The sequence below is a fragment of the Rattus norvegicus genome, chromosome 4 (genome assembly GCF_036323735.1).
Source record: "Rattus norvegicus strain BN/NHsdMcwi chromosome 4, GRCr8, whole genome shotgun sequence".
Classification (NCBI taxonomy): domain Eukaryota; kingdom Metazoa; phylum Chordata; class Mammalia; order Rodentia; family Muridae; genus Rattus; species Rattus norvegicus.
Window position 1 is genome coordinate 176652693 of NC_086022.1, and position 24407 is coordinate 176677099.

Genomic DNA, 24407 nt, shown 5'->3' on the forward strand with positions numbered 1-24407 from the left:
TTTACACAATGGAGTACTACTCGGCTATGAAAAACAATGACTTCATGAAATTCTTAGGCAAATGAATGGAACCAGAAAATATCCTGAGTGAGAAAACCCAATCACAAAAGAATACACATGGTATGCACTCACTGATAAGTGGATGTTAGCCCGAAAGCTCAGAATACCCAAGATACAATTCACAGACCACATGAAGCTCAAGAAGAAAGACCAAAGTGTAGATGCTTCAGTACTTCTCAGAAGGGGGGGACAAAATACTCGCAGGAGGAAATACAGAGACAAAGGAAAGGAAAGGCCATCCAAAAACTGCTACACATGGAGATTCATCACACATGCAGTCACCATGAAACTATTGTGGATGCCAAGAAGTGCAAGTTGACAGAAGCCTGATATAGCTGTATCCTGAGAGGCTCTGCCAAAGCCTGACAAATACAGAGGCAGATGCTTGCAGCCAACCTTTGGACTGAGAATGGGTTCCCAATGGAGGAATTAGAGAAGGGACTGAGGTAGCTGACAGGGTTTGTAACCCCATAGGAAGAACAACAATATCAACCAACCAGACCCCACCCCCAGAGATCCCAGGGACTAAACCACCAACCAAAGAATACACGTGGAACTACCTACCCATGGCTCCAGATGCATATGTAGTAGAGGATTGCCTTTTCAAGCAGCAACAGGAGGAGAGGCCTTTAGTCCTGTGAAGGCTAGATTCCCCAGTATATGGTAATGCCAGGGCAGGGATGCAGGAGGGAGTGCATAGGTGGGTAGGGGAGCATTCTCATGGAGGAAAGGTGTGGTGTGATGGGATACAGGGTTTCCAGAGGGGAACTGGATAACATTTTAAATGGAGATGAAGAAAATAGTCAATAAAAAAGTGAAAAAAGAAAAGGTTTCTGAATTGATACTAAAAGGAAAAATGAGACTTTGACAACTAACTAGCCTGTTTATTTTAAGGCTGTTCTTAATGTGAGAATGGAAAACAGGAAACATGTTATGCTTAGGGGAGAGGTTATGCCTATATTTCCACAGGAAAAGAAAGGTATGGGTTTATTCTAAATTGATAAGATCAGACATGACAAGAATTCTTTCTTTAAACCTTTGCTGCTATTAACATGGTTAGGGTTTGTATATCGCAGAGTGGAAGAACAGAAAGACAGCTCTTACAAGATTCACACTCTAGGATGCTGATATTCTGGTACTTTCCATTCCAGCTCCCTGATTTATCCTACCTCAACTGCATCGAAGCTGTTTCCTCTAAAAACTTGCTTCCAGTACATTTCCAGAACAGCTATCTCACCCATCCAACCTTTCAGACTATTACAGCTAAGCCATGAACCTTCTCAACACATAGAGACTGGGTGGCAAATGATACCAGCTAGCAAAACCAACTTTCCAATTTCCCCTTTGGCCCCAAGAAGAGAATTCTTCACCCCCATTCAGCAAGAAGCAAGCAAAAGATTGTCATACCAGGCTCTTAGGTTGGCATGGGTGGTCCTAGTTATTTTATGAATTACAGAAATCATCAAAAGTCTGAGGTCAGCCTGAGCTACATACTAAATTCCAGACCAGCCTGGGATACTTATCAACCCCCAACTGCGAAAAAGCAAAGCAAAGCAGGACTGAAAAGTTGCCTCCATGGTTAGGAACATTTGCAGATCTTCAAGTGGACATGGGTTCACTTTTCAGCACCCACATGGTAGCTGACAGCCATCTATAACTCCAAAATCAGGGGGTTAGATGCCCTCTTCTGATCTCTGTATGCACCAGACATGACATCCAAGATGCTTACACACACACACACACACGCACACACACACGCACACACACACCCTAAAATATATAAAATATCTTTTAAGACAAGAAAATGAAAGAAACAGTGAAAAAGAGAAGGGGAAGGCAAGAAGAAGAGAAGATGAGAGAAAGAAGTAAAACAAATTCATAAGGAAAAGAATGATGGAGAATTCCAAGGAAATGGCACTGAGATGACCTAGACGGTTGTAGTTCTTAAGCAACAGGAACATAACAGACAACAGCCAGGGGCATTCCCAGAAAAGCCATGAAGCCCCTGACCTGTGTTGATTGATGTTACCTTGTCCCCCAGTGAGGAACCTGGGGTATAATGAAAGAATATAAAATTAAAAAAATAAGCCTATTATTAAATCTAGATAAAAATGGAATCTATAACAAAGAATAGCATGATCCTATGGAAGAGAACATTTTCATAGTATGCCAATATAAACAGTAAATTTTGTGTGTATTTTACAACTAACCAGACATTTAAAGACATTTGAGTAAACAAACAAACCTGAAAACTTGCCCCTGAAAGTAGGAACTGGGTAAACTATAACTGAACATAATTATACTCTCACAGTTTTCTCCGTAAGTTACTTTGGTAAACATGGAAATAAAAGCAGCCTTGACATTTATCTATCCCTTGGTGATCCATGATTATGTCATACTGTGGACCCTATGTAATCAAAGAATCAAAATAGTCTTGAAGGAATCAGCACAAGAGTTAGCGGATTCTGAGAATTTGCTCATGTGTCTCAACTTCATGAAAGAGATGTCTCAAATCACCATGTCACAAGTGGACTGGATGGGATCTTAAATAAACCTAGGCCACAAGGTTCACGGATTCTATTGGTAGATCAGAAACCACAACTTCTTCTAATTTTTATATTAGCCTTCTGTACATCAGGAACTATTACTCCTTCCAGATAGGAAAATCTGAGTCTCATTTACTGTAGGTTAGAGTTGAACCTAAAATATCATCAAGGATTGGAATACTCACCTGCCCATGAAGAAATGAGGTAATGACATTAAGAGACACCCCAGGCCCATAATCACACATCCAATACCAATCACCACAGGTCTGTGCAGTTTTGTTCCAAAATAACTCACAAATACAATGAAAAAAAGGTTTCCTGGTTGAGAGAATGAGAATGCTTTTTTTCAGTAAATTACTAGCAACTCTTAGTGAAACTTTATGTGTAAAGCAATTATGGCCAGGAAGGAAAGTTCTCTTCTGTTTTTGGAGAATATTAGAGGCTCTATACAGGATGATCCTGCTTTTGGCATTGGATACAAAAGCAGGTGTCAGCCTTCACGTCACCTCTGACCTCTCCTCTCAAGCCTACTCTATGCAGAATCAAATGGGGTCATTTTTTGTAAACTTGCTATTTTAAAATTCTTTTATTGCTCAACATTGCCAAGTTGGATGTCTGCTTAGATTTTCAATTCTTTTTTTTTAAACAAGTTAATATTGTTAAGCAGAGAGATGGTATGAGTCCTATTGCTCCATATGGGTTTTAGGTCTAGATTGAAGAAATCAAGCTAAAAATTCTTCTTTGTCATTTCAAAAAAAGCTTTGGTTAAAGAAAAAACCCATTGAAAAGCCCTGTTTGACAGAGACCTTTGCCAAAAATGTTTAAGAGTTGAATGGACTGTAGAACCTGGTGGCATGGATCTGTCATTCCCAGCTATAGGGATGCCAAGAGAGAATGATTATAAGGTTCAATTTTTCCTGGGGCTACAAAGTGAGTTCAAGGCCACTTTCTTTACAAAAAATACTAAACAAAGGAGGGATCAATTGAGAAAATGTTTGCTTAGTGTGCCTGAGGTCCTAGGTTCAATCACCAGTATTAGTCACATAGAAAAAGAGTTGGAAAGAACCAAATATGATGTAAGTTCTCTACAAACCACATCCTTTTCTAGTTTGCTGTTTTCCCTGTTCATATTACACATAATGGAAAGATCAGCAAAAAATCAAACCCTCTTCTTTGATGACTTAGCAAATCTCTAAGTGGTCTTAACTGTTTGAAAGCTGTCTGAAGACTTTGCTTTTCTTCCAATTTTATTCTTCTCTAGTCTACTGTCTAAGAAGAAGAGATGTGAGGTGCCATTCAATGGCTTGATCCCCACTTCTAAATTCTTATTTTCCTTGTTACAGCCTGTGTATTTCCAAAAACCCCATCAATGAAATAATCATGCATCAGGTAATATCCCAAGATGCCCATCGTTGGAACTCTCTACAGTTCTTTCAAAAATATGGCTGTGTTCCCCTGAATGATACTATCCAAAATCTTTATTGATTGGAAGAAAAAACACTTCTGCCTTACATTAGACTGAATTCACCTTTTACATTGCCTTTTTGCATCCCTCTAATAAGCAGTGGGAAGAGCTGGGGAGAGAGTAAGGTGTTATGTAGGCTAGCAGGAGCCTGCTTCCAAACTGTTGGGGAAATGCCCACCAAATCCTGCTTCCACTGGCCAATGTGAATTGCTTCTGCTCGCCAGTATTTCTAATTAATTCCCTTTAAGTCATCTGCCATAGCCAGTGACGTAGAAAGACTTAATGTTTTCTACTTTAAACAGGAATTTTTAACCTTTTAGTCCAGAAGCTATGGAGTTCAAAGAAATTAGAGCATTTTTGTGGACTTGGGTGATGATTGTTAAAAATAATTATTGAATATAAATGATTATCAAATAATAATTATCATTCACTGAATTAATCACAGTTTTTACTTCCTTTAAGGTGACATTGTCTTTAATGCATTTAATGAAAACATCAAAGCAAAATGTAATTGAGCAGAAACTCACCAATACTGAAGATGTACTATTCAGTCTCCCAGGGTCAAACCCCTTAATGCTTCCTATTTCAATACTGAATAATGAACTTATTCAATAATTTCATTAACTTGGAATTAGATTTTCTGCTCACCATAAAGTCTGAAGCAGTAGTGATATGAAGAGCAATGATTCTTTTACAAATAGAAGGCTTTATAAATGGTGGCTTACGATTGGTTGTTATAAATACTACAAAATGTCATAGAGCCGATAATTACTTGAAAATCAGATCTAGTTAAAATTTACCTCGCTGTTAAAAGCACGAATATTTCTTCCTGGCAGCTAGTTTAAATGTTCTGGTAATTTTACTTCAGTATAACCAGTTTCCTCTTTGCCTATATAGTTTAATTTTTTGCAAGTAACATATTATCATGAAGTCAGATATCACTGGGTTTTGAATATGAGCATAGGAAAATAGTATCTACATTTCACCCTATACTGGCACTCTGCTACTTGGGAAATATAAGACATACTCCAGAGTAAGTCAATCTTTACCTATTCCTCATCCCTGCATCTCTCCCGAGCTCATGCTCTAACATCTTTCAACTTCCCATATAATTGGGCTGACTCTATCTCCTCACAGCTTGGTGCTTTACCATCTGCCCAAATCTTTTCTGCCCAAATGAACCTGTCCATTTCTTTGTGTGAGAAACCTTTACTTTAGGAGACTTTCTTCCAATAGTACAAATGTGTCCTGTGGGATCTTGGGTAACCAATGGACTGTACTTGCTTCATTTAACACAGAACACTAGCAGAAGCTGTGTAAGGTCTATGTAAGGCATTCATGCTGTCACCAGTGGAGGTGTAGAACATGCATGAAATAGTAAGCACTAAGGAGCTTGACGCTGAGGGACAGACAGTGCATCCTCAGTATTGGTGAGCTTCTGCTCAATCACATTTTGCTTTGATGTTCTCCTTGAATGAAGTGAAAACTATGACTAACCTAGAGAAGAGAAGCAGCAATGCTTCCGGCTCACTTTGTTTATAGAGGCAATCTTTGTCTTTCAGCCTTGGTACTCTCATATCCAAGCTCATCACCAAAAATCAGGAGTTGAGGTTATTCCACTCTTCTTAGGAATTGTGTGTGACAGAAGTCAAACACAGGAAAACTTCTAGCGAATAGGAGAGGGTATCCAGCAACTTCACAGACCCAGTAGAGGAAGAGCAACATTTGCTCTCTTCTTTGGGACACAAGTTTCTCCTATATCAATCTTCTAAAATGCTAAGGTAAAATCATGTGCGTGTCTCTGAGTTATCAAGTGATAGAATTAATACTCTAAATCTTCTGCTACTTCTCATAGAAAAGGGACTGTGTCCAGCTATGGCAGTCATGAGGATATTTAAATAAATGGTTTGTTCACATCGAATGAGGCTTTTCAGTCAATGTCAGGAAGCGTGTAACTCAGTTAGATTAAATGGGCTACTGCAAGTAATAAGGAGAAAATATCAATATATAAAGGTAAGTAAATGTAAAAATAACTCACCAATCTCAAAGCTCCCATTGATTAATCCAGCTACAGATGTGGAGATATCAAATTGTCTCTCTATTTGTGTGAGCATGGAATTCATATATACTCCTGATAGTGATTTGGTTAAACATGCACATGTTAATGACAGCAGAAACACCTAAGAAGAAAAATATTTAAGAAAAAAATAAAAAGTTTTGGTTTCAATATGTATCTGTCATCTACTGATAAACAGTTTCCTCCATGAGGTGAATAATTATATCCACCATAAAAAGTCCTTGAACATGCAGCAAACTTTAAAGTATAATTTCTTCTGTATGTCATGTGTCCTCATTCTGGAAAAGCAAAGTTAGAAAAGTTGGTTAACAGTGGGGAATTTGGTAGATACTTATGGATTTCCACTTTCATCAGTGTACCTTATTCATAGAGAAAGACATGGAGCTTTTCTACGTAAGACATAGAGAGCTGTTGGTGGGTCGTCGGCATTCTATTGTTATCTACAGGTCACATGCTGTCCACTTTATGGAGAAGAAAGAACAGAACACAGAATTATACCAAGACATTGTGTCTGCAGTAAGCCTACAGTGCTCTCTCTGCAGGAATAACAGGTCTCTGGATTTCCTTGGCCAGTTTAACACTTTGTCCTCTTTTTCGGCATTTTTAGACACAACAAGCAACATTCTCACTATTAGTGTCAATGGCCACACAGCAACGATACATAATTTTTTTTTATTTCTTCCTGGTACAATAGTCTCTGTAACACTTTATCTCATTAAAGTTGTATTCATAGAAAAACAATAAAACATTTTTGGCGTCCCTCATGTGCAGGGTAAAAGGTAGCCATGTAAATAATGCACCTCACTACCTTTCTATGACTAATTAACTCATTTTGAGTGATGTTTGAGTGAATGAGTTTCCTGTTTTCCCAACTTATCTTCTAGCAACTGACTGATGGCAAATATCACCCCAGCTTCTGAAATTTCTGTACTGCCTCATCTGAAATACTATGTAAATTTATTGTGTTTGATTAGTATTTAGTGCTTGTAAATTTATTGTCACAAATGCAAACTTATTTGACTAAACCAGAACAGAAAGATATACAAATAAAAAAGGAGAAAAAAGAGAGAAAGAAAGAAAGAAAGAAAGAAAGAAAGAAAGGAAGGAAGGAAGGAAGGAAGGAAGGAAGGAAAGAAAGAAGAAAGAAGGAAGGAGAAAAGGGAGAACTGGGTGTGAAATGCGAACACCTAGTAACTAATGTAGGTCAAAAGTACAGACATTTGTTTTCTGATTCCAAATGCAATTTGCAGAGATGTTCCTTCATCTCACCGTAAATCCCTTAGAGGATGTGATACTTTTCACATTTTATATTTCAGATCCTATCATTATAATCAAGATCTACCAATTTTTAAAAACTCATCTTTGGGAAGATCATTTATTCTATTTATATTTTGAAACAAAAAGCTAAACATTTTATTCCTCTGTGCTTCCTCTAAAGTACTTTTTTCTGGGCAGAAAATAAAAGAAACCAGTGGATATACTCATTCAGGTCTACTGCCATGTAACATCTGTATTTAAAAATCGAATCCTACTGACTTTTTACCTCAAGACTCTAGAGTCTGCAGCAAACTCCTTTAGAGCAGTCTTCTCCTGCTTCCTAAGGGACTTTTACTTTTTTCTCTCTTTTTCTTTCATCCTGTCTTTGTGTGTGTGTTTGCACACTCATGTGGGATGAGTTAATGTATGAATATGTACATGGGGAGACCAGAAGACAACCTCAGAAAAATTCCTCAACATTTGTACATTGTTTTAAAAACTTGAGTCTCACCTGCCTACAATTCACCTAGAAGGCAAGGCTGGCTCACCAGCTATTTGTCTGACTCCATCCCTCCAAGCTGAGATTAGAGTTATACATTGCCATCCCTATTTTCCATATAGACTTGGTGACTGAACACAAGCCCTCCTGCCTCAAATGCAAGTACATTACTGATCAAGTTATCTATCCCATCCCCCCGATAAATGCTCCTGTCTTTGCTTTAGTAATTTTTATTGATTAAATTTACTCTGTTGATTTCATGCATACATGGAACTTTTTCTCTCTCTTGCCCATCAACGTCTTTTTGTTACTAACAGTCTTTTTCCAAGCTTCACGAGTTTTGGGTTGGTTTTGTTAACTTTAGCTAAACCAGGGCTATCTGTCTGGTCACACTGGGTTACAACTATCCATTGGCACCTGGTGAGGTCAATAGGGCATGCTTGCTTGGAGGCTATGAAGGCCATGTTTTCCTTGTCCTGAGAGACTTTTCCTAATGATTACGTATCTATCAAGAAGAACTTTCAGTCTGACAGAGTAGATTTTTTTACCACCCCAACTTTTTAGATAGTTCTAAAGTCAAAGAAGAGTCTAATTATTTTTGAACAAGTTACCTCTAAATTTTGTCTTATATACTCATGGTGTGAACATTTTCCCATAACATTTACACCAATTTGTAGAGTTATTAAACTCCAGAGTAACTGTGGTGGTTTGAACAGGAACAGACCTCAAAAGATCATAGATGTGAATTCTTGGCTACCAGGAACTAACACTATTGGAGTAGATGTGGCCTTGTTGGGTGAAATGTGTCAGTAGGGATGGGCTTTGGGTTTCAGAAGTTCAAGTCAGCCCAGTACATAATTTTCCTGCTGCCCATCAATCTTGATGTATAATTCTTAGCTCTTTTTCTATCACCACATCTGCCTGCATGCCACCAATATTGTCATGGTGGACTAAAACTGAACCAGTAAGCCAGCCCCAATTAAAGGTTTTTAATAAGATTTGCACTTATCATGGTGTCTCTTCACAGTAATAGAAACCCTCATTAATACAGTTAACATTTTCTGTATCCATTCCTCTATTGAAGGGCATCTGGGTTCTTTCCAGCTTCTAGCTATTATGAATAAGACTGCTATGAACATAGTGGAGCATGTCTTTGCTGTATGTTGGAGCATCTTTTGGGTCTATGCCCAGGAGAGGTATAGCTGGGTCCTCAGGTAGTGCAATGTCCAATTTTCTGAGGAACCTCCAGACTGATTTCCAGAGTGGTTGTACCAGCTTGCAATCCCACCAACAATGGAGGAGTGTTCCTCTGTGTAGTGGAATGTCGGGTGGGGGTGAAAGTGAAGGGGAACAACTTTGTAGAAGAAGGGGAGGAGGATGGGATAGGGGGCTTATGTCTGGGAAACCAGGAAAGGAAATAACACTTGAAATGTAAATTTAAAATATCCAATAAAAGAAAAAATAAATAAATAAATATGGTTTCCTTGAAAAAAATTAACGAAGACAAACATTCAGCACTACTGTTTATAATGATATCTGATGACCTCTCTCTCCAAATACGGTCTAGTAATCACAATACTCATCATTATCCTAATATTTGAAGCTAGAGTTGTTGCTCAGTACTTAGAAGCAATGGCCGCTCTTGTTGAAAACTTGTATTATGTTCCAAGTACCCACATGGTAGTTCACAGTCACCTGCAACTCTAGTCTCGGGTGATCTAACACCTTCTGTCCTTCAAAAATACAAGAAATGAAAATGGTGTACCAACATACACGGGAGCAAAGCATCCACATACATTAAATAAAACATAAATGTAAAAATATTAAAGCATCTTAAAGGTGTTTTAAGTCTTTCTAAGATGCTTTAAACATCTTAACGGAGGTACAGAGCAGGAGAAGAGAAGTTGCCTGCTGTGTGTAAGTGCCTGGGTTTAATCTTTCATACCAGCAGTGTAGGACAACCCTTGAAGGTGAGCACACACAAAAACAGTAGCAGAGACAGACAGAGAGACAGACACATACATAGTGAGGACTCAGAAAGAATTTTTAAATCTTAAAATATAGGATTACCATTACCCTTTTCAAATGTACAACACTGAAGTATAAACAGGTTTTATAAACTGTCCAAAATGGCACGCCGACTAAGCCTCTGGGAAGGTTAGGAGCCAAAGGACCTGGGCTCCTCTGAAGCTGTACGAACTAAAGGTTGACCTGAGCCTTGACCGTGGTTGGCTTCCTATTATCCGTACATCATTGCAAGTGAAAACACTTTCCCTGGGCTGAGTCTGAAGCCTCTTTTACATTAAGATGCAAATTCCACTACGTGTAGGTAAAGACAAAATGAGCTTTCAATAGGATGATTTAAGAGGCAGCATCTTAGAGAGGAACATTTTGAGAAACACCCTAGAAACTTAGCCAATGCTTGAATTTCTTCGTTTAATATAAGTTCACATTTGTGACGTAAAGATACCTCTGGAGCTATGAGAACAATAGTTGTTTCTAAAACACTGAAAACCACCAAAGCAGCCAGCAGAATGGGCTACTGTCTTACAAACAATGATTGCTATGTTGCCAAAGCTTGAAGAAAATATTTTTTCTAGCCAGGTCATGGAGCCATCTTTTTATATTAATGAACAAAGCACTTACATTGTGGAGCTGATTTCTAGCTACAACCCTTCACCTTCTGTCAGGACTCTGAAGCTGAGCACTAGGCTAGCCTCTGACTTAAGACTAAATCCGACCACAACATAATACTCATCTAAAACATTTTAAACCCGATTCTTCTTTAAGGACTTCTACAGTAGTGGTTCTCAACCTTCCTAATGCTGTGACCATGCAATATGGTTCTTCTTGTTGTGCTGACTACAATCATAAATTTATCGTTACTTTCTAACTCTCATTTTGCTACTTCTATGAGCTGTAATTTAAATATCTGATATGCAGGATAACTGATATGCGACCCCTGTGAAAGGGTCATCCAACCCATAAGTTGAGAACTCACCAGTTGAGAAGCACAGCCCTGAATTATTCTGTTTCCTGAACGAATAATACTGGTTAGACACCCCTCATTGAAAAATCAACCGTTTCTAAGGCAAGGAATTAGCAGCACATTGAGTGAAAGAGCATTTGTGTTGGAAAATTTTGTGTGAGCTGAGCAATGTTACAAGCACGTTCGATGCTTGTTTCAAATGGCTTTCCTGAGTATATGCATGAATATATAGAAACAACCATACCTTCATCTTGGAAAACAATCTACCCTCTTGTGTTGCAATCTTTTTCTCTGTTTCTTCCATGGTGTTCTTCTGATTGTTTCCAGCTTCTTCGCTTTAAAAGTCTTTGCTTTGCTGTCTTTCTAAGAAAGGAGAAAGCTGTTAAATAATTTTCTGAACTGTAACAAGCCATTCAAAAAAAACTCTCTCCTAGGGAAAAGGTGTCTTAATCAGAGTTTCTATTGGTGTGACAAAATACCAGGGCCAAAGGGAAACTAAAAGGAAAGGGTTTATTTTAGCTGACAGTTGTATATTAAGTTCATCTCTTAGGGAAGTTGGGACAGGAGCCCAAAACAGCAACCTGGATGCTGGAGCCAATGCAGAAGCCAAGGAGGAACACTGCTTCCTGTCAGTCTGCTTATATAACTCAGGATCACCTACCAAGCAGTGACCCACCTACCATGAGCTAGGCCCTCACATATCAATTCTAAATTTAAAAAAATGCACTACATGCTAGACCATAGGGCAATCTCATTGGGACATTTTTCCAACTGATTTTCCTCTTCCCAAATTATTCTAGTGAACGTCAAGTTCCAGTAAAACTGTACAGCACAGAGAGGGAGGTGGTTCAGTGGCAAAGTGTTTGATTCTTATGCTTGATGCCCTGACTGAATTCTTAGCAGGCAAGTAAAAAATTGGGGCTTTTCTGCATGTGCCTGTAAGCCCTTCACTGGAAGGACCTGAAGAACAGGATCAGTGCAGTATGCCGACTGGGCCCTCTAATTACATGTTGAGTGAAGAGACCCCATCATAAAACATAAACTAGAACATTCTATAGGAAGACATTCGCATCGACTTCTGGTTTCTGTACTATGCATCTTCACACACACACACACACACACACACACACACACACACACAAATAGGAATAATTTAACCTGAAATGTTTTAAAAAAATACCTAGGGAATTTTTGTTTTGATTTTTTTCTAATTTTTTTTTTTGCTATTTGTTTTTATTTACTCTGACAAACCTTATAAATAACTGCACAGGATAGGATTGGATTTGTTTGATTTCCACTGAAAAAGTAAACACAAAAAAACACTATGCCGATTCTTTTAGCAATGTTAAAGATACCCTTAGAGCTTGTTAAACTCTGACCTTAAGCTAATGACAATGTGGTTAAAACCAGGCTTCTCAATTCTTTAGCAAAAGCAAGTGAGCCCCAGGTGATTAACTCACTTCAGGACTCCTGCCTTTACAAATGGGACAACATTTTTTGTGATTTACTAAACCTCTGCCTCACAGAAGCCTAGGCTTCCTTCCTTGTTTCTTTTCATTCCAAGACTTCTCTGGAGTCTCAGAAAGATAAACACTTTCTGGGGCAATGTTGATTCACAGAAACCTGGGAGACAGAGAATCATTTTAATCATAAAAACAACCTACATGAAAACAACAAATAAGTCTATGATCTGGGGCAGAATCTAGCAATTCAGGTTTGAAAAATGTAGGGGTTACAAAATGACCAGACACCTAAATAGAGAACTCTACATGGTTATTTGTGACCTACACTTTTTTAATTTTAATTTTTTGTTTTACATTCCAGGTTTTATCCCACTCCCAGTCTACTCTCTGACTGTTCCACATCCCATCCCCCACCTTCAATCTCCACAAAGATGTCCCCACCTTTTCATTCTCCACCCCAGGAAACCTCTAAACTCCCTGGAGCCTCCAGTCTCTTGAGGGTTAGGTGCATCTTCTCTGACAAAACCCAGACCCAGCAGTCCTCTGCTGCATATGTGTTGGGAGCCTCATCTCAGCTGGTGTATGCTGCCTGGTTGGTAGTCCAGTGTCTGAGACATCTCGTAGGTTCAGGTTAGTTGAGACTGCTGGTCCTCTTACAGGGTTGCCCTCCTCCTCAGCTTCCGCCAGCTTTTCCCTATTTCAACCATAGGCGTCTGCAGCTTCTGTCCATTGGTTGGGTGAAAACATCTGCATCTGACTCTTTCAGCTGTTTGTTGGGTCTTCCTGAGGGCAGTCATGATAAGTCCCTTTTTTTGAGTGCTCCATAGCCTCAGTAATAGTGTCATGCCTTGAGGCCTCCCCTTGAGCTGGATCCCATTTTGGGCCGGTCACTGAACTTCCTTTTCCTCAGGCTCTTTTTCATTTTCGACCTTGCAATTCTTTCAGACAGGAACATTTATGGGTCAGAGTTTTTACTGTGGGATAGCAACCCCATCCCTCACTTGATGCTTGGTCTTTCGGCTGGAGATGGAATCTATAAGTTCCTTTTCCCCACTGTAGGGCATTTCATCTAAGGTCCTTTTGAGTCCTTTTGAGACTCCCTTTGAGTCCTGAGAGTCTCTCGCCTCTCTTGTCTCTGGTACATTTTGGAGGGTCCCAGCAACTCCTACCTCCTGAGGTTGCCTGTTTCCATTCTTCCTGCTGGCCCCCAGGGCATCAGTCCTTTTCCCCCACCCATTCCTTGCTCATGTTCTTCTCTTCCCCTCCCTGTCCCCTTTCTCATCCAAGTCCCCCACCGTTTGTCCCACCTCCTGTGATTACTTTCTTCTCTCTCCCAAGTGGGATTTAGGCATGCTTTCTTGGCCCCTTCAGTTTCTTAACCTTTTTGAGTTCTGTGGACTGTATCTTGGGTATTCTGTACATTTTTGACTAATGTTCACTTACTAGTGAGTACATACCGTGCATGTCCTTTTGGATCTGAGTTACCTTACCAAGATGATATTTTCCATCCATTTGCCTGCAAAACTCAGGATATCCTCTTTCTTAATAGCTGAGTAGAATTCCATTGTGTAAATGAAAAATATTTTCTGTATCCATTACTCTGTTGTGGGACATCTGGGTTGTTTCCAGCTTCTGGCTACTACAAGCAAGGCTGCTATGAACATAGTGGAACATGTGTCCCTGTGGCATGGTGGGATATCTTTTGGGTATACTCCCAAGATAGCTGGGTCTTCAGGTGGATCTATTTCTAATTTTCTGAGGAACCTTCAGATTGATTTCCAGAGTGGTAGTACTGGTTTGCAATCCCACCAGCAAAGGAGGCAAATGGATGGATGTGGAGAAGTTCCTCTTTCTCCATATCCTCACCAACTTGTGCTGTCACCTGGGGTTTTGATCTTAGCCATTCTGATTGATGGAAGGTGGTACACTTTCTCTTCTATTAGTTTCAGTGTATCTAGTTTTATGTTGAGGGCCTTGAACCACTTGAACTTGAGTTTTGTGCAAGGTGACAAATATGGGTCTATTTTCATTTTTCTGTATACAGACAGCCAGTTAGACCACCACCATTTATTGAAGATGTTTTTTCATCTTCCTTGTATATTTTTGGCTTCTTGGTCAAAGATCAAGTGTCCATAGAGTGTGATTTTTTTTCTGGACCTTCAATTCTATTCCATTGATCAACATGTCTGTCTTTGTACCAATACTATACAGTTATTATCACTATTGCACTGTAGTATAGTTTTAGGTCAGGGATGGTGATTCCCCTAGCAGTTATTTTATTGTTAAGGATTGTTTTTACAGAACCTAGGTGATCCCGGCCCACAGCTTCCTGCTCCCAAACCCTGTGGGAGAGAGAGCTTATCGGCCAGACAGGTGGGCATTCCTGAGACTGCAGAGAAGGAGAGACTTCCAGTATTTCCCACCCTTGCCCACATCCCAGGGCCAAAAGGAAACTGTATAGGGCCTCTGGGAACAGGAAGATAGGGGCACTCAAGCTACAGGAGCCCTGTGGTCCAGACAGTGCCCAGATCTGAAGGGACCTGGCCAAACAGCTCTGTGTACCCAATCCTTTGGGAGGAAGAGCTAGACCTTCAGAGATGCAGACATTTCTGGAAAGCCAGAGGAGACTACTCTCTGCCTACATTTTTGACTCTAGATTAAAGCACCTAGCATCATCTGGGCCACCTGTGCACAGGGACCCAGGAGAAGGTGGGGCAGGCCCATCTAGTGGCTGCCCTCACAAAGAGCTGAAACCCAGCACAAAAGACCGAATTCAGGCCCAAGATCAGAGGTAAGACCAACTTTTCTATTCCAAGTGACCTGCCTGGTAGTCTCAGGACACATGCCCACAGGAACAGCTGAAGACCAGTAGACAGGAATGACTACACGTCTGAAAGCAGAACACTCTGTTCCCATAACTGGCTGAAAGAAAACAGGAAAAGGTCTACAGCACTCCTGACACACAGGCCTATAGGACAGTCTAGCCACTTTCAAAAAGAGCAGAACAAGGTAACACCAGAGACAACCTGATGGTGAGAGGCAAGCACAGGAACCCAAGCAAGAGAAACCATGACTATATGGCATCATCAGAGCCCAACTCTCCCACCAAAGCAAACACTGAACATCCAAACACACCAGAAAAGCAAGATCTAGATTTAAATTCACATTTGATCATGATGATGGAGGACTTCAAGAAAGACATAAAGATCTCCCGTGGAGAAATGCAGGAAAACACAAAGAAACAAGGAGAAGCCTTTAGAGAGGAAACACAAAAATCTCTGAAAGAATTACAGGAAAACATCATCAAACAGGTGAAGGAATTAAAAATGGAAATAGAAGCAATAAAAAAAGCAGAAAGGGATACAACCCTGGATATAGAAAAATCAAAGGAAGAGACAAGGAGCCATAGAGACAAGCATCACCAACAGAATACAAGAGATAAAAGAGAGAATCTCAGGAACAGAAGATTCCATAGAAATCATCGACACAACTGTCAAAGATAATGTAAAACAGAAAAAGCTACTGGCTCAAAACATACAGAAAATCCAGGACACAATGAGGAGATCAAACCTAAGGATAATAGGTATAGAAGAGAGTGAAGACTCCTAACTCAAAGAACCAATAAATATCTTCAACAAAATCATAGACGAAAACTTCCCTAACCTAAAGAAAGAGATGCCCATAAACATACAAGAAGCCTACAGAACTCCAAATAGATTGGACCAGAAAAGAAACTGCTCCTGTCACATAATAGTAAGAACATCAAATGCACAAAACAAAGAAAAAATACTAAAAGCAGTAAGGGAAAAAGATCAAGTAACATATAAAGGCAGACCTATCAGAATTACAACAGACTTCTCACCAGAGACTATGAAAACCAGAAGATTCTGGACAGATGTCATACAGACCCTAAGAGAACACAAATGCCAGCCTAGGTTACTGTATCCAGCAAAACTCTCAATTAACATAGATCAAGGTATTCCATGACAAAACCAAATTTAAACAATATCTTTCTACAAATCCAGCCTGACAAAGGATAATAAATGGTAAAGCCCAAAACAAAGAGGCAAGATACACCCTAGAAAAAGCAAGAACTAATCGTTTTGTAACAAAATAAAAAGAAGACAACCATAAAAACATAATCTCACATCCAAATACAAATATAACAGGAAGCAACAATCACTATTCCTTAATATCTCTCAACATCAATGGTCTCAATTCCCCAATAAAAAGACACAGATTAACAAACTGGATATGCAATGAGGAACCAGCATTTTTCTGCCTACAGGAAACACACCTCAGAGACAAAGACAGACACTACCTCAGAGTAAAAGGTTGGAAAACAACTTTCTGAGCAAATGGTCTGAAGAAGCAAGCTGGAGTAGCCATTCTAATATCCAATAAAATTGATTTTCAACCAAAAGTCATCAAAAAAGATAAGGAAGGACACTTCATATACATCAAAGGAAAAATCCAGCAAGATGAACTCTTAATCCTAAATATCTATGCTTCAAATACATGGGCACCTACATACATAAAAGAAAATTACTGAGGCTCAAAACACACATTGCACCTCATACAATAATAGTAGGAGATTTCAACACCCCACTCTCATCAATGGACAGATCATGGAAACAGAAAATAAACAGAGACATAAACAGACTAAGAGAAGTCATGAACCAAATGGACTTAACAGATATTTATAGAACATTCTATCCTAAAACAAAAAGATATACCTTCTTCTCACCACCTCATGGTACTTTCTCCAAAATTGACCATATAATTGGTCAAAAAACGGGCCTCAACAGATACAGAAAGATAGAAATAATCCCATGCGTCCTATCAGACCAACAAAGGCTAAAGCTGGTCTTCAATAACAAAAAGGAAAGAACACCCACATATACATGGAAGTTGAACAATGCTCTACTCAATGATAAGCTGGTCAAGGAAGAAATAAAGAAAGAAATTAAAGACTTCTTAGAATTTAATGAAAATAAAGGTACAACATACCCAAACTTATGGGACACAATGAAAGGTGTGCTAAGAGGAAAACTCATAGCTCTGAGTGCCTGCAGAAAGAAACAAGAGAGAGCACACATCAGCAGCTTGACAGCACACCTAAAAGCTCTAGAACAAAAAGAAGCAAATACATCCAGGAGGAGTAGAAGGCAGGAAATAATCAAACTCAGAGTTGAAATCAACCAAGTAGAAAGAAAAAAATCTATACAAAGAATCAACAGAACCAAAAGCTGGTTCTTTGAGAAAATCACCAAGATAGATAAACCCTTAACCAAACTAACCAGAGGACACAGAGAGTGTGTCCAAATTAACAAAATCAGAAATGAAAGGGGAGACATAACAACAGAATTAGAGGAAATTCAAAAAATCATCAGATCCTATTACAAAAGCCATTATTCAACCTAACTTGAAAATGTGGAGGAAATGGACAATTTCCTCGACAGATACAAGGTAACAAAGTAAAGTCAGGAACGGATAAACCATTTAAACAGCCCCATAACTCCTAAAGAAATAGAAGCGGTCATTAAAAGTCTCCCAACCAAAAAGAGCCCAGGTCCAGATGGATTCAGTGCAGAATTCTATCAGACCTTCAAAGATCTCATACCAATACTATCCAAACTCTTCCACAAAATTGAAACAGATGGAGTGCTACTAAACTCCTTCTATGAAGCCACATTTACTCTTATACCTAAACCACACAAAGACCCAGCAAAGAAAAAGAACTTAAGATCAATTTCCCTTATGAATATCGACACAAAAATACTCAATAAAATTCTTGCAAACCAAATCCAAGAGCACATCAAAACAATCATCCTTCATGATCAAGTAGGCTTCATCCCAGTTATGCAGGGATGGTTTAATATAACGAAAACCATCAACATAATCCACTATATGAACAAACTGAAAGATAAAAACCACATGATCATTTCTTTAGATGCTGAGAAAGCATTTGACAAAATTCAACACCCCTTCATTATAAAAGTTCTGGAAAGAACAGGAATTCAAGGCCTATACCTAAACATAGTAAAAGCCATATACAGCAACCAGTAGCTAACATTAAACTAAATGGAAAGAAACTTGAAACAATCCCACTAAAATCAGGGACTAGACAAGGCTGTCCACTCTCTCTCTACTTATTCAATATACTTCTCAATGTCCTGGCCAGACCGATCAGACAACAAAAGGAGATCAAAGGGATACAGATTGGAAAGGAAGAAGTCAAAATATCACTATTTGCAGATGATATGATAGAATATTTAAGTGATCCCAAAAGTTCCACTAGAGAACTACTAAACCTGATAAACACCTTCATCAAATTGGCTGGATATAAAATTAACTCAAATAAATCAGTAACCTTCCTCTAAACAAAAGAGAAACAAGCCGAGAAAGAAATTAGGGAAACGACACCCTTCATCATAGTCCCAAATAATATAAAATACCTTGGTGTGACTTTTTTTTCCCCTTTACATATCAGAGTGTTTATTTTATTTAATGTTATATAAAAAGATGGTTATTCTTTTCATTCAAAGGTAACATTCTAATACAGTATATTTTTAAACAGAATAATAAAATTTACTTATATATCACATTTTTTTATTACTGTCTAAAATATATAGAGTGTGTATGGACACAACTTGTGTTTGGAAGTTACAGAACAACTCATGGGAATTAGCTTTGCACTTTGACTGTGTGGGCTCTAAGTGTAGAATTCAAGTCACCAGGCTTGGTAGCAATTGTCTTTACCTGCTGAACCACCCCCCAAAATTTCAATATGTTTTATATAAACTTTTCTGTAGAATACAATAAGTAAAGGAAAAATATGTAAAAGAAGCTTTTAACTACCAAATTCTTTGTAGTCTGTCTCCTGTGTCAAGTTGTTCCTTTTGGGTTTTTCTTAAAGATAGTGAGGACCACATAAATTCAGAATCAGTTAGGAACAGGGTGATATTCAAACAGGTGATATAACTTTACTCTGGTCTATAGTGACTATGTGCTGGGGGTTTGCTTGGGTTTGCGGAGACGGGTATTTGGTATAGGGGTTAGTTGAGGGTTTTTTTTTTTTCATTTTTTAAGGCAAAAATGACTGATCATTGTGTCCTTGTCTAAGAAATGCTTCATTGTCTTCAAGTACCTTTTTGGCCAATGAATTATAAACATAGAGTGCCCATAATCATCTCAGTATTGGATTGATAAGTGGCTATTAGCCCAAATGCTTGAATTACCCTAGATCCCTAGAACAAACGAAACTCAAGACAGATGATCAAAATGTGAATGCTTCACTCCTTCTTTAAATGAGGAAAAAGAATACCCTTGGCAGGGAAGGGAGAGGCAAAGATTAAAACAGACACAGAAGGAACACCCATTCAGAGCCTGCCCCACATGTGGCCCATACATATACAGCCAACCAATTAGACAAGATGGATGAAGCAAAGAAGTGCAGACTGACAGGAGCCGGATGTAGATCGCTCCTGAGAGACACAGCCAGAATACAGCAAATACAGAGGCGAATGCCAGCAGCAAACCACTGAACTGAGAATAGGACCCCCGTTGAAGGAATCAGAGAAAGAACTGGAAGAGCTTGAAGGGGCTCGAGACCCCATATGTACAACAATGCCAAGCAATCAGAGCTTCCAGGGACTAAGCCACTACCTAAAGACTATACATGGACTGACCCTGGACTCTGACCTCAAAGGTAGCAATGAATATCCTAGTAAGAGCACCAGTGGAAGGGGAAGCCCTGGGTCCTGCTAAGACTGAACCCCCAGTGAACTAGACTGTGGGGGGGAGGGCGGCAATGGGGAGAGGGTTGGGAGGGGAACACCCATGAGGAAGGGGAGGTGGGAGGGGGATGTTTGCCTGGAAACCGGGAAAGGGAATAACACTCGAAATGTATATAAGAAATACTCAAATTAATAAGAAAAAAAAAGTGAACTGAAAACTATTGGCCAGAATGGCTATAATTATCAAATTTACTGTGGAACAAGGGAAGGTAGTGAAGCCAAATGGCAGTAGATTTATTAGCCAAAAAAACCAAAATTCATTATTTGCTGGAGCAGAGTGAAAAGAGGCACCACAGATCAATTCTGTAGTAATTATAGTTTCCCTTGGTGTGACTTTAACCAAGCAAGTGAAAGATCTGAATGATAAGAACTTTAAGTCTCTGAAGTAAGAAATTGAAGAAGATCTCAGAAAATGGAAAGATCTCCCATGCTCAAGGATTAGCAGGATTAATACAGTAAAACCGGCCATTTTACCAAAAGCAATCTACAGATTCAATGCAATCCCAATCAAAATTCCAATCCAATTCTTCATACAGTTAGACAGAACAATTTGCAAATTTCTCTGGAATAACAAAAACTCAGGATAGCTAAAACTATCCTCAACAATGAAAGGACTTCAGGGGGAATCACTATCCCTGAACTCAAGCAGTATTACAGAGCAATAGTGATAAAAACTGTAAGATATTGGTACAGAGACAGGCACATAGACCAGTGAAATAGAATTGAAGACCCAGAAATGAACCCGCACACCTATGGGCACTTGATTTTTGACAAAGGGGCCAAAACCATTCAATGAAAAAAAGATAACATTTTCAGCAAATAGTGCTGGTTCAACTGGAGGTCAGCATGTAGAAGAATGCAGGTTGATCCATGCTTATCACCCTGTATAAATCTTAAGTCCAAGTGGATCAAGGACCTCCACATCAAACCAGATACACTCAAACTAATAGAAGAAAAAGTGGGGAAGAATCTCAAACACATGGGCACTGGAGAAAAATTTCCTGAATAAAACACCAATGACTTATGCTCTAAGATCAAGAATCGACAAATGGGATCTCATAAAACTACAAAGCTTCTGCCAGGCACAGGGCACTGTGGTTAGGACAAAACGGTAGCCAACAGATTGGGAAAAGATCTTTACCAATCCTACAACTGATAGAGGGCTTATATCCAAAGAACTCACGGTTAGACTGCAGGGAGACAAATAACCCTATTAAAAATGGGTTTCAGAGCCAAACAAGGAATTCATAGCTGAGGAATGCCAATGGCTGAGAACCACCTAAAGAAATGTTCAACATCTTTAGTCATAAGGGAAATGCAAATCAAACCAATCCTGAGATTCTACCTCACACCAGTCAGAATGACTAAGATCAAATACTCTATCAACAGCAGATGCTGGCAAGGATGTGGAGAAAGAGGAATACTCTTCCATTGTTGGTGGGACTGTAGACTGGTACAACCATTTTGGAAATCAGTCTGGAGGTTCCTCAGAAAATTGGACATTGCATTACCTGAGGACCCAGCTATACCTCTCTTGGGCATGTACCCAAAAGATGCCCCAACATATAAAAAAGACACGTGCTCCACTATGTTCATAGCAGCCTTATTTATAATAGCCAGAAGCTAGAAAGAACCCAGATGCTAGTCAACAGAGGAATGGATACAGAAAATGTGGTACATCTACACAATGGAATACTACTCAGCTATCAAAAACAATGACTTTATGAAATTTATAGGCAAATGGATGGAACTGAAAAATATCATCCTGAGTGAGGTAACCTAATAATCACAGAAAAACACACATGGTATGCACTCATTAATAAGTGGCTATTAGCCCAAATGCTCGAATTACCCTAGATGCACAGAACACATGAAACTCAAGAAGGATGACCAAAATGCGAATGCTTCACTCCTTCTTTATAAGGGGAACAACAATATCCTTGGGAGGGAATAAAGAGGCAAAGTGTAGAACAGAGGCTGAAGGAACGCCCATTCAGAGCCTGCCCCACATGTGACCCATACATATACAGCCACCAAACTAGATACGATGGATAAAGTAAAGAAGTGCAGGCTGACAGGAACTGGATGTAGATCGCTCCTGAGAGACACAGCCAGAATATGGCAAATACATAGGCAAATGCCAGCAGCAAAGCACTGAACTGAGAATGGGACTCCTGTTGAAGGAATCAGAGAAAGGACTGAAAGAGCTGAAGGGGCTTGAGACCCATATGAACAACAATGCCAACCAACCAGAGCTTCCAGGGACTAAACCACTATCCAAAGACTATACATGTACTGACCCTGGGCTCCAAATTCATAGGTAGCAATGAATAGCCTAGTAAGAGCACCAGTTGAAGAGCCCTTGTTCCTGCCAAGACTGAATCCCCAATGAATGGAATTGTTGCGGGAGGGAGGTAATGGGGGGAGGATGGGGAGGCGAATACGGATATAGAAGAGGAGGGGGAGCGGTTAGGGGGATGTTGGCCTGGAAACCATGAAAGGAAATAACAATTGAAATGTAAATAAGATATACCCAATTTAATAAAGATGGAGGAAAAAAAGAATTGTTTTTGCTAATCTGTGTTTTTTGCCTTTCCAAATTAATTTAAAAATTGTTCTTTCCAAGTCTTTGAAGAATTGTGTTGGGATTTTGATGGGGATTGTGTTGAATATATAGACTGCCTTTAATGGAATGGCCATTTCTACTATGTTAATACTGCCAATCCATGAGCATGGGAGATCTCTCCATTTTCTGAGATCTTTTATTTCTCTCTTGAAAGACTTGAAGTTCTTGTCATACAGATCTTTCATTGGTTTGGTTAGAGTTACCCCCAAGATATTTTACCTTATTTTTGGCTAGTGTGAAGCGAGTTGTTGTGCTAATTTCTTTCTCATCCCGTTTATCATGCATATAAAGGAAGACTGCTGATTTGAATTAATTTTATATCTGACCACTTTGCTGAAATTGTTTATCAGCTTTAGAAATTCTCTGGTAGAATTTTGGGGTTTTTTATGTACACTATTCTATCATCTGCAAATAGTGATACCATTTCTTCCTTGTAAATTTTTATTCCCTTGATCTCTTTTTGTTTTCTTATTGCTATACCTAGAACTTCAAGTACTAAACTGAATAGATATGTGGAGATTGGTCATCTTTGTCTTGTCCCCAATTTTAGTGGGATTGATTCAAGTATCTCCCCAATTAATTTGATATTGGTTGTTGGTTTGCAGTAAATTGCTTTTATTATTTTTAGCTTTGGGCCTTGAATTCCTGATCTCTTCAATACTTTTAACATGAAGGGACGTAGAATTTTGTCAAATGCTGTCAGCATCTAATAAGATAATCATGTGGTTTTTTTCTTTTAGTTTGTTTATATAATGGGTTACCTTAATGACTTTTCATATATTGAAACAATCTTTCATCCCTGGGTTAAAGGGTACTTAATCTTGATGAATGGTGGTTTTGATGTGTTCTTGGATTCAGTTTGCTAGAATTTTATTGAGTATTTTTACATCAATATCCATAAGAGAAATTGGCCTGGAGTCCTCTTTTTATGTTGTGTCCTTGTGTGGTTTCAGTATTAGAGTAATTGTCACTTCATAGAAAGAATAGGGCAGTGTTCCTTCTGTTTCTATCTTATGGAATAGTTTGAGGAATATTGGTATTAATGGCCTACATATTAAGTATGGACAGACATGTCTATCTGTGTATAGGTAATATGTCAATTCAAGTATTTATATGCAATGGAGAAAAGGGGCAAGCTCTATTCAGCTTTTTATCTTGAAAGTAGGATTTTTTTTCATATTTACTCTATACAATTTATCTCAAAATACCTGGATGATATCTCAGGTGTCTCCACAGCACTGATTTATGAAAATCCTTTGAACACATCCAGTTAACAAGTGATCTGGAATAGCTCTAAATTTATAGAGCATTTTAAATATTTATCAGAGTTCCAAATCCTAGTCACCACTGAGTGTTTATATATTAACCCAGTTCTTGTTACTGCCCTGTAGTTCCAAAAAATACTTAATGAACACTTACTATGTGACCATCACTGGTTAAGTCACCAAGATCTACCAAAGAAGAAGACAAGCTATGCTGTTCTATAGAAAAGTGAGAAAAGACTCAGTCACCAGAGAATGTTGCTTGGACCCAGACCTCTAGGAAACTATGCTTCTCCTGGGGAAGCTAAAATTTACCTATTGATAGATAGATAGATAGATAGATAGATAGATAGATAGATAGATA

At 38.9% G+C, this 24407-nt stretch overlaps 1 protein-coding gene across 4 annotated transcripts in view; it reads right to left on the bottom strand.

The window, feature by feature from the left end:
* The window catches only part of Slco1a1 (solute carrier organic anion transporter family, member 1a1), a 75104-nt gene that overhangs the window by 45769 nt on the left and 4928 nt on the right, over nt 1–24407 (bottom strand). For 3 of the 4 annotated variants that reach the window (NM_017111.2, XM_063286621.1, XM_063286620.1), the window contains exons 2-4: nt 11138–11256; nt 6110–6251; nt 2792–2924 (exon numbers count right to left, since the gene is read on the bottom strand). In NM_017111.2, the coding sequence (NP_058807.1) occupies nt 2792–2924; nt 6110–6251; nt 11138–11197 (335 nt within the window). In that variant the 5' untranslated portion in view covers nt 11198–11256. The remainder of the gene's footprint in view (nt 1–2791; nt 2925–6109; nt 6252–11137; nt 11257–24407) is intronic. The other variant, XM_063286619.1, reaches the window with a different exon arrangement.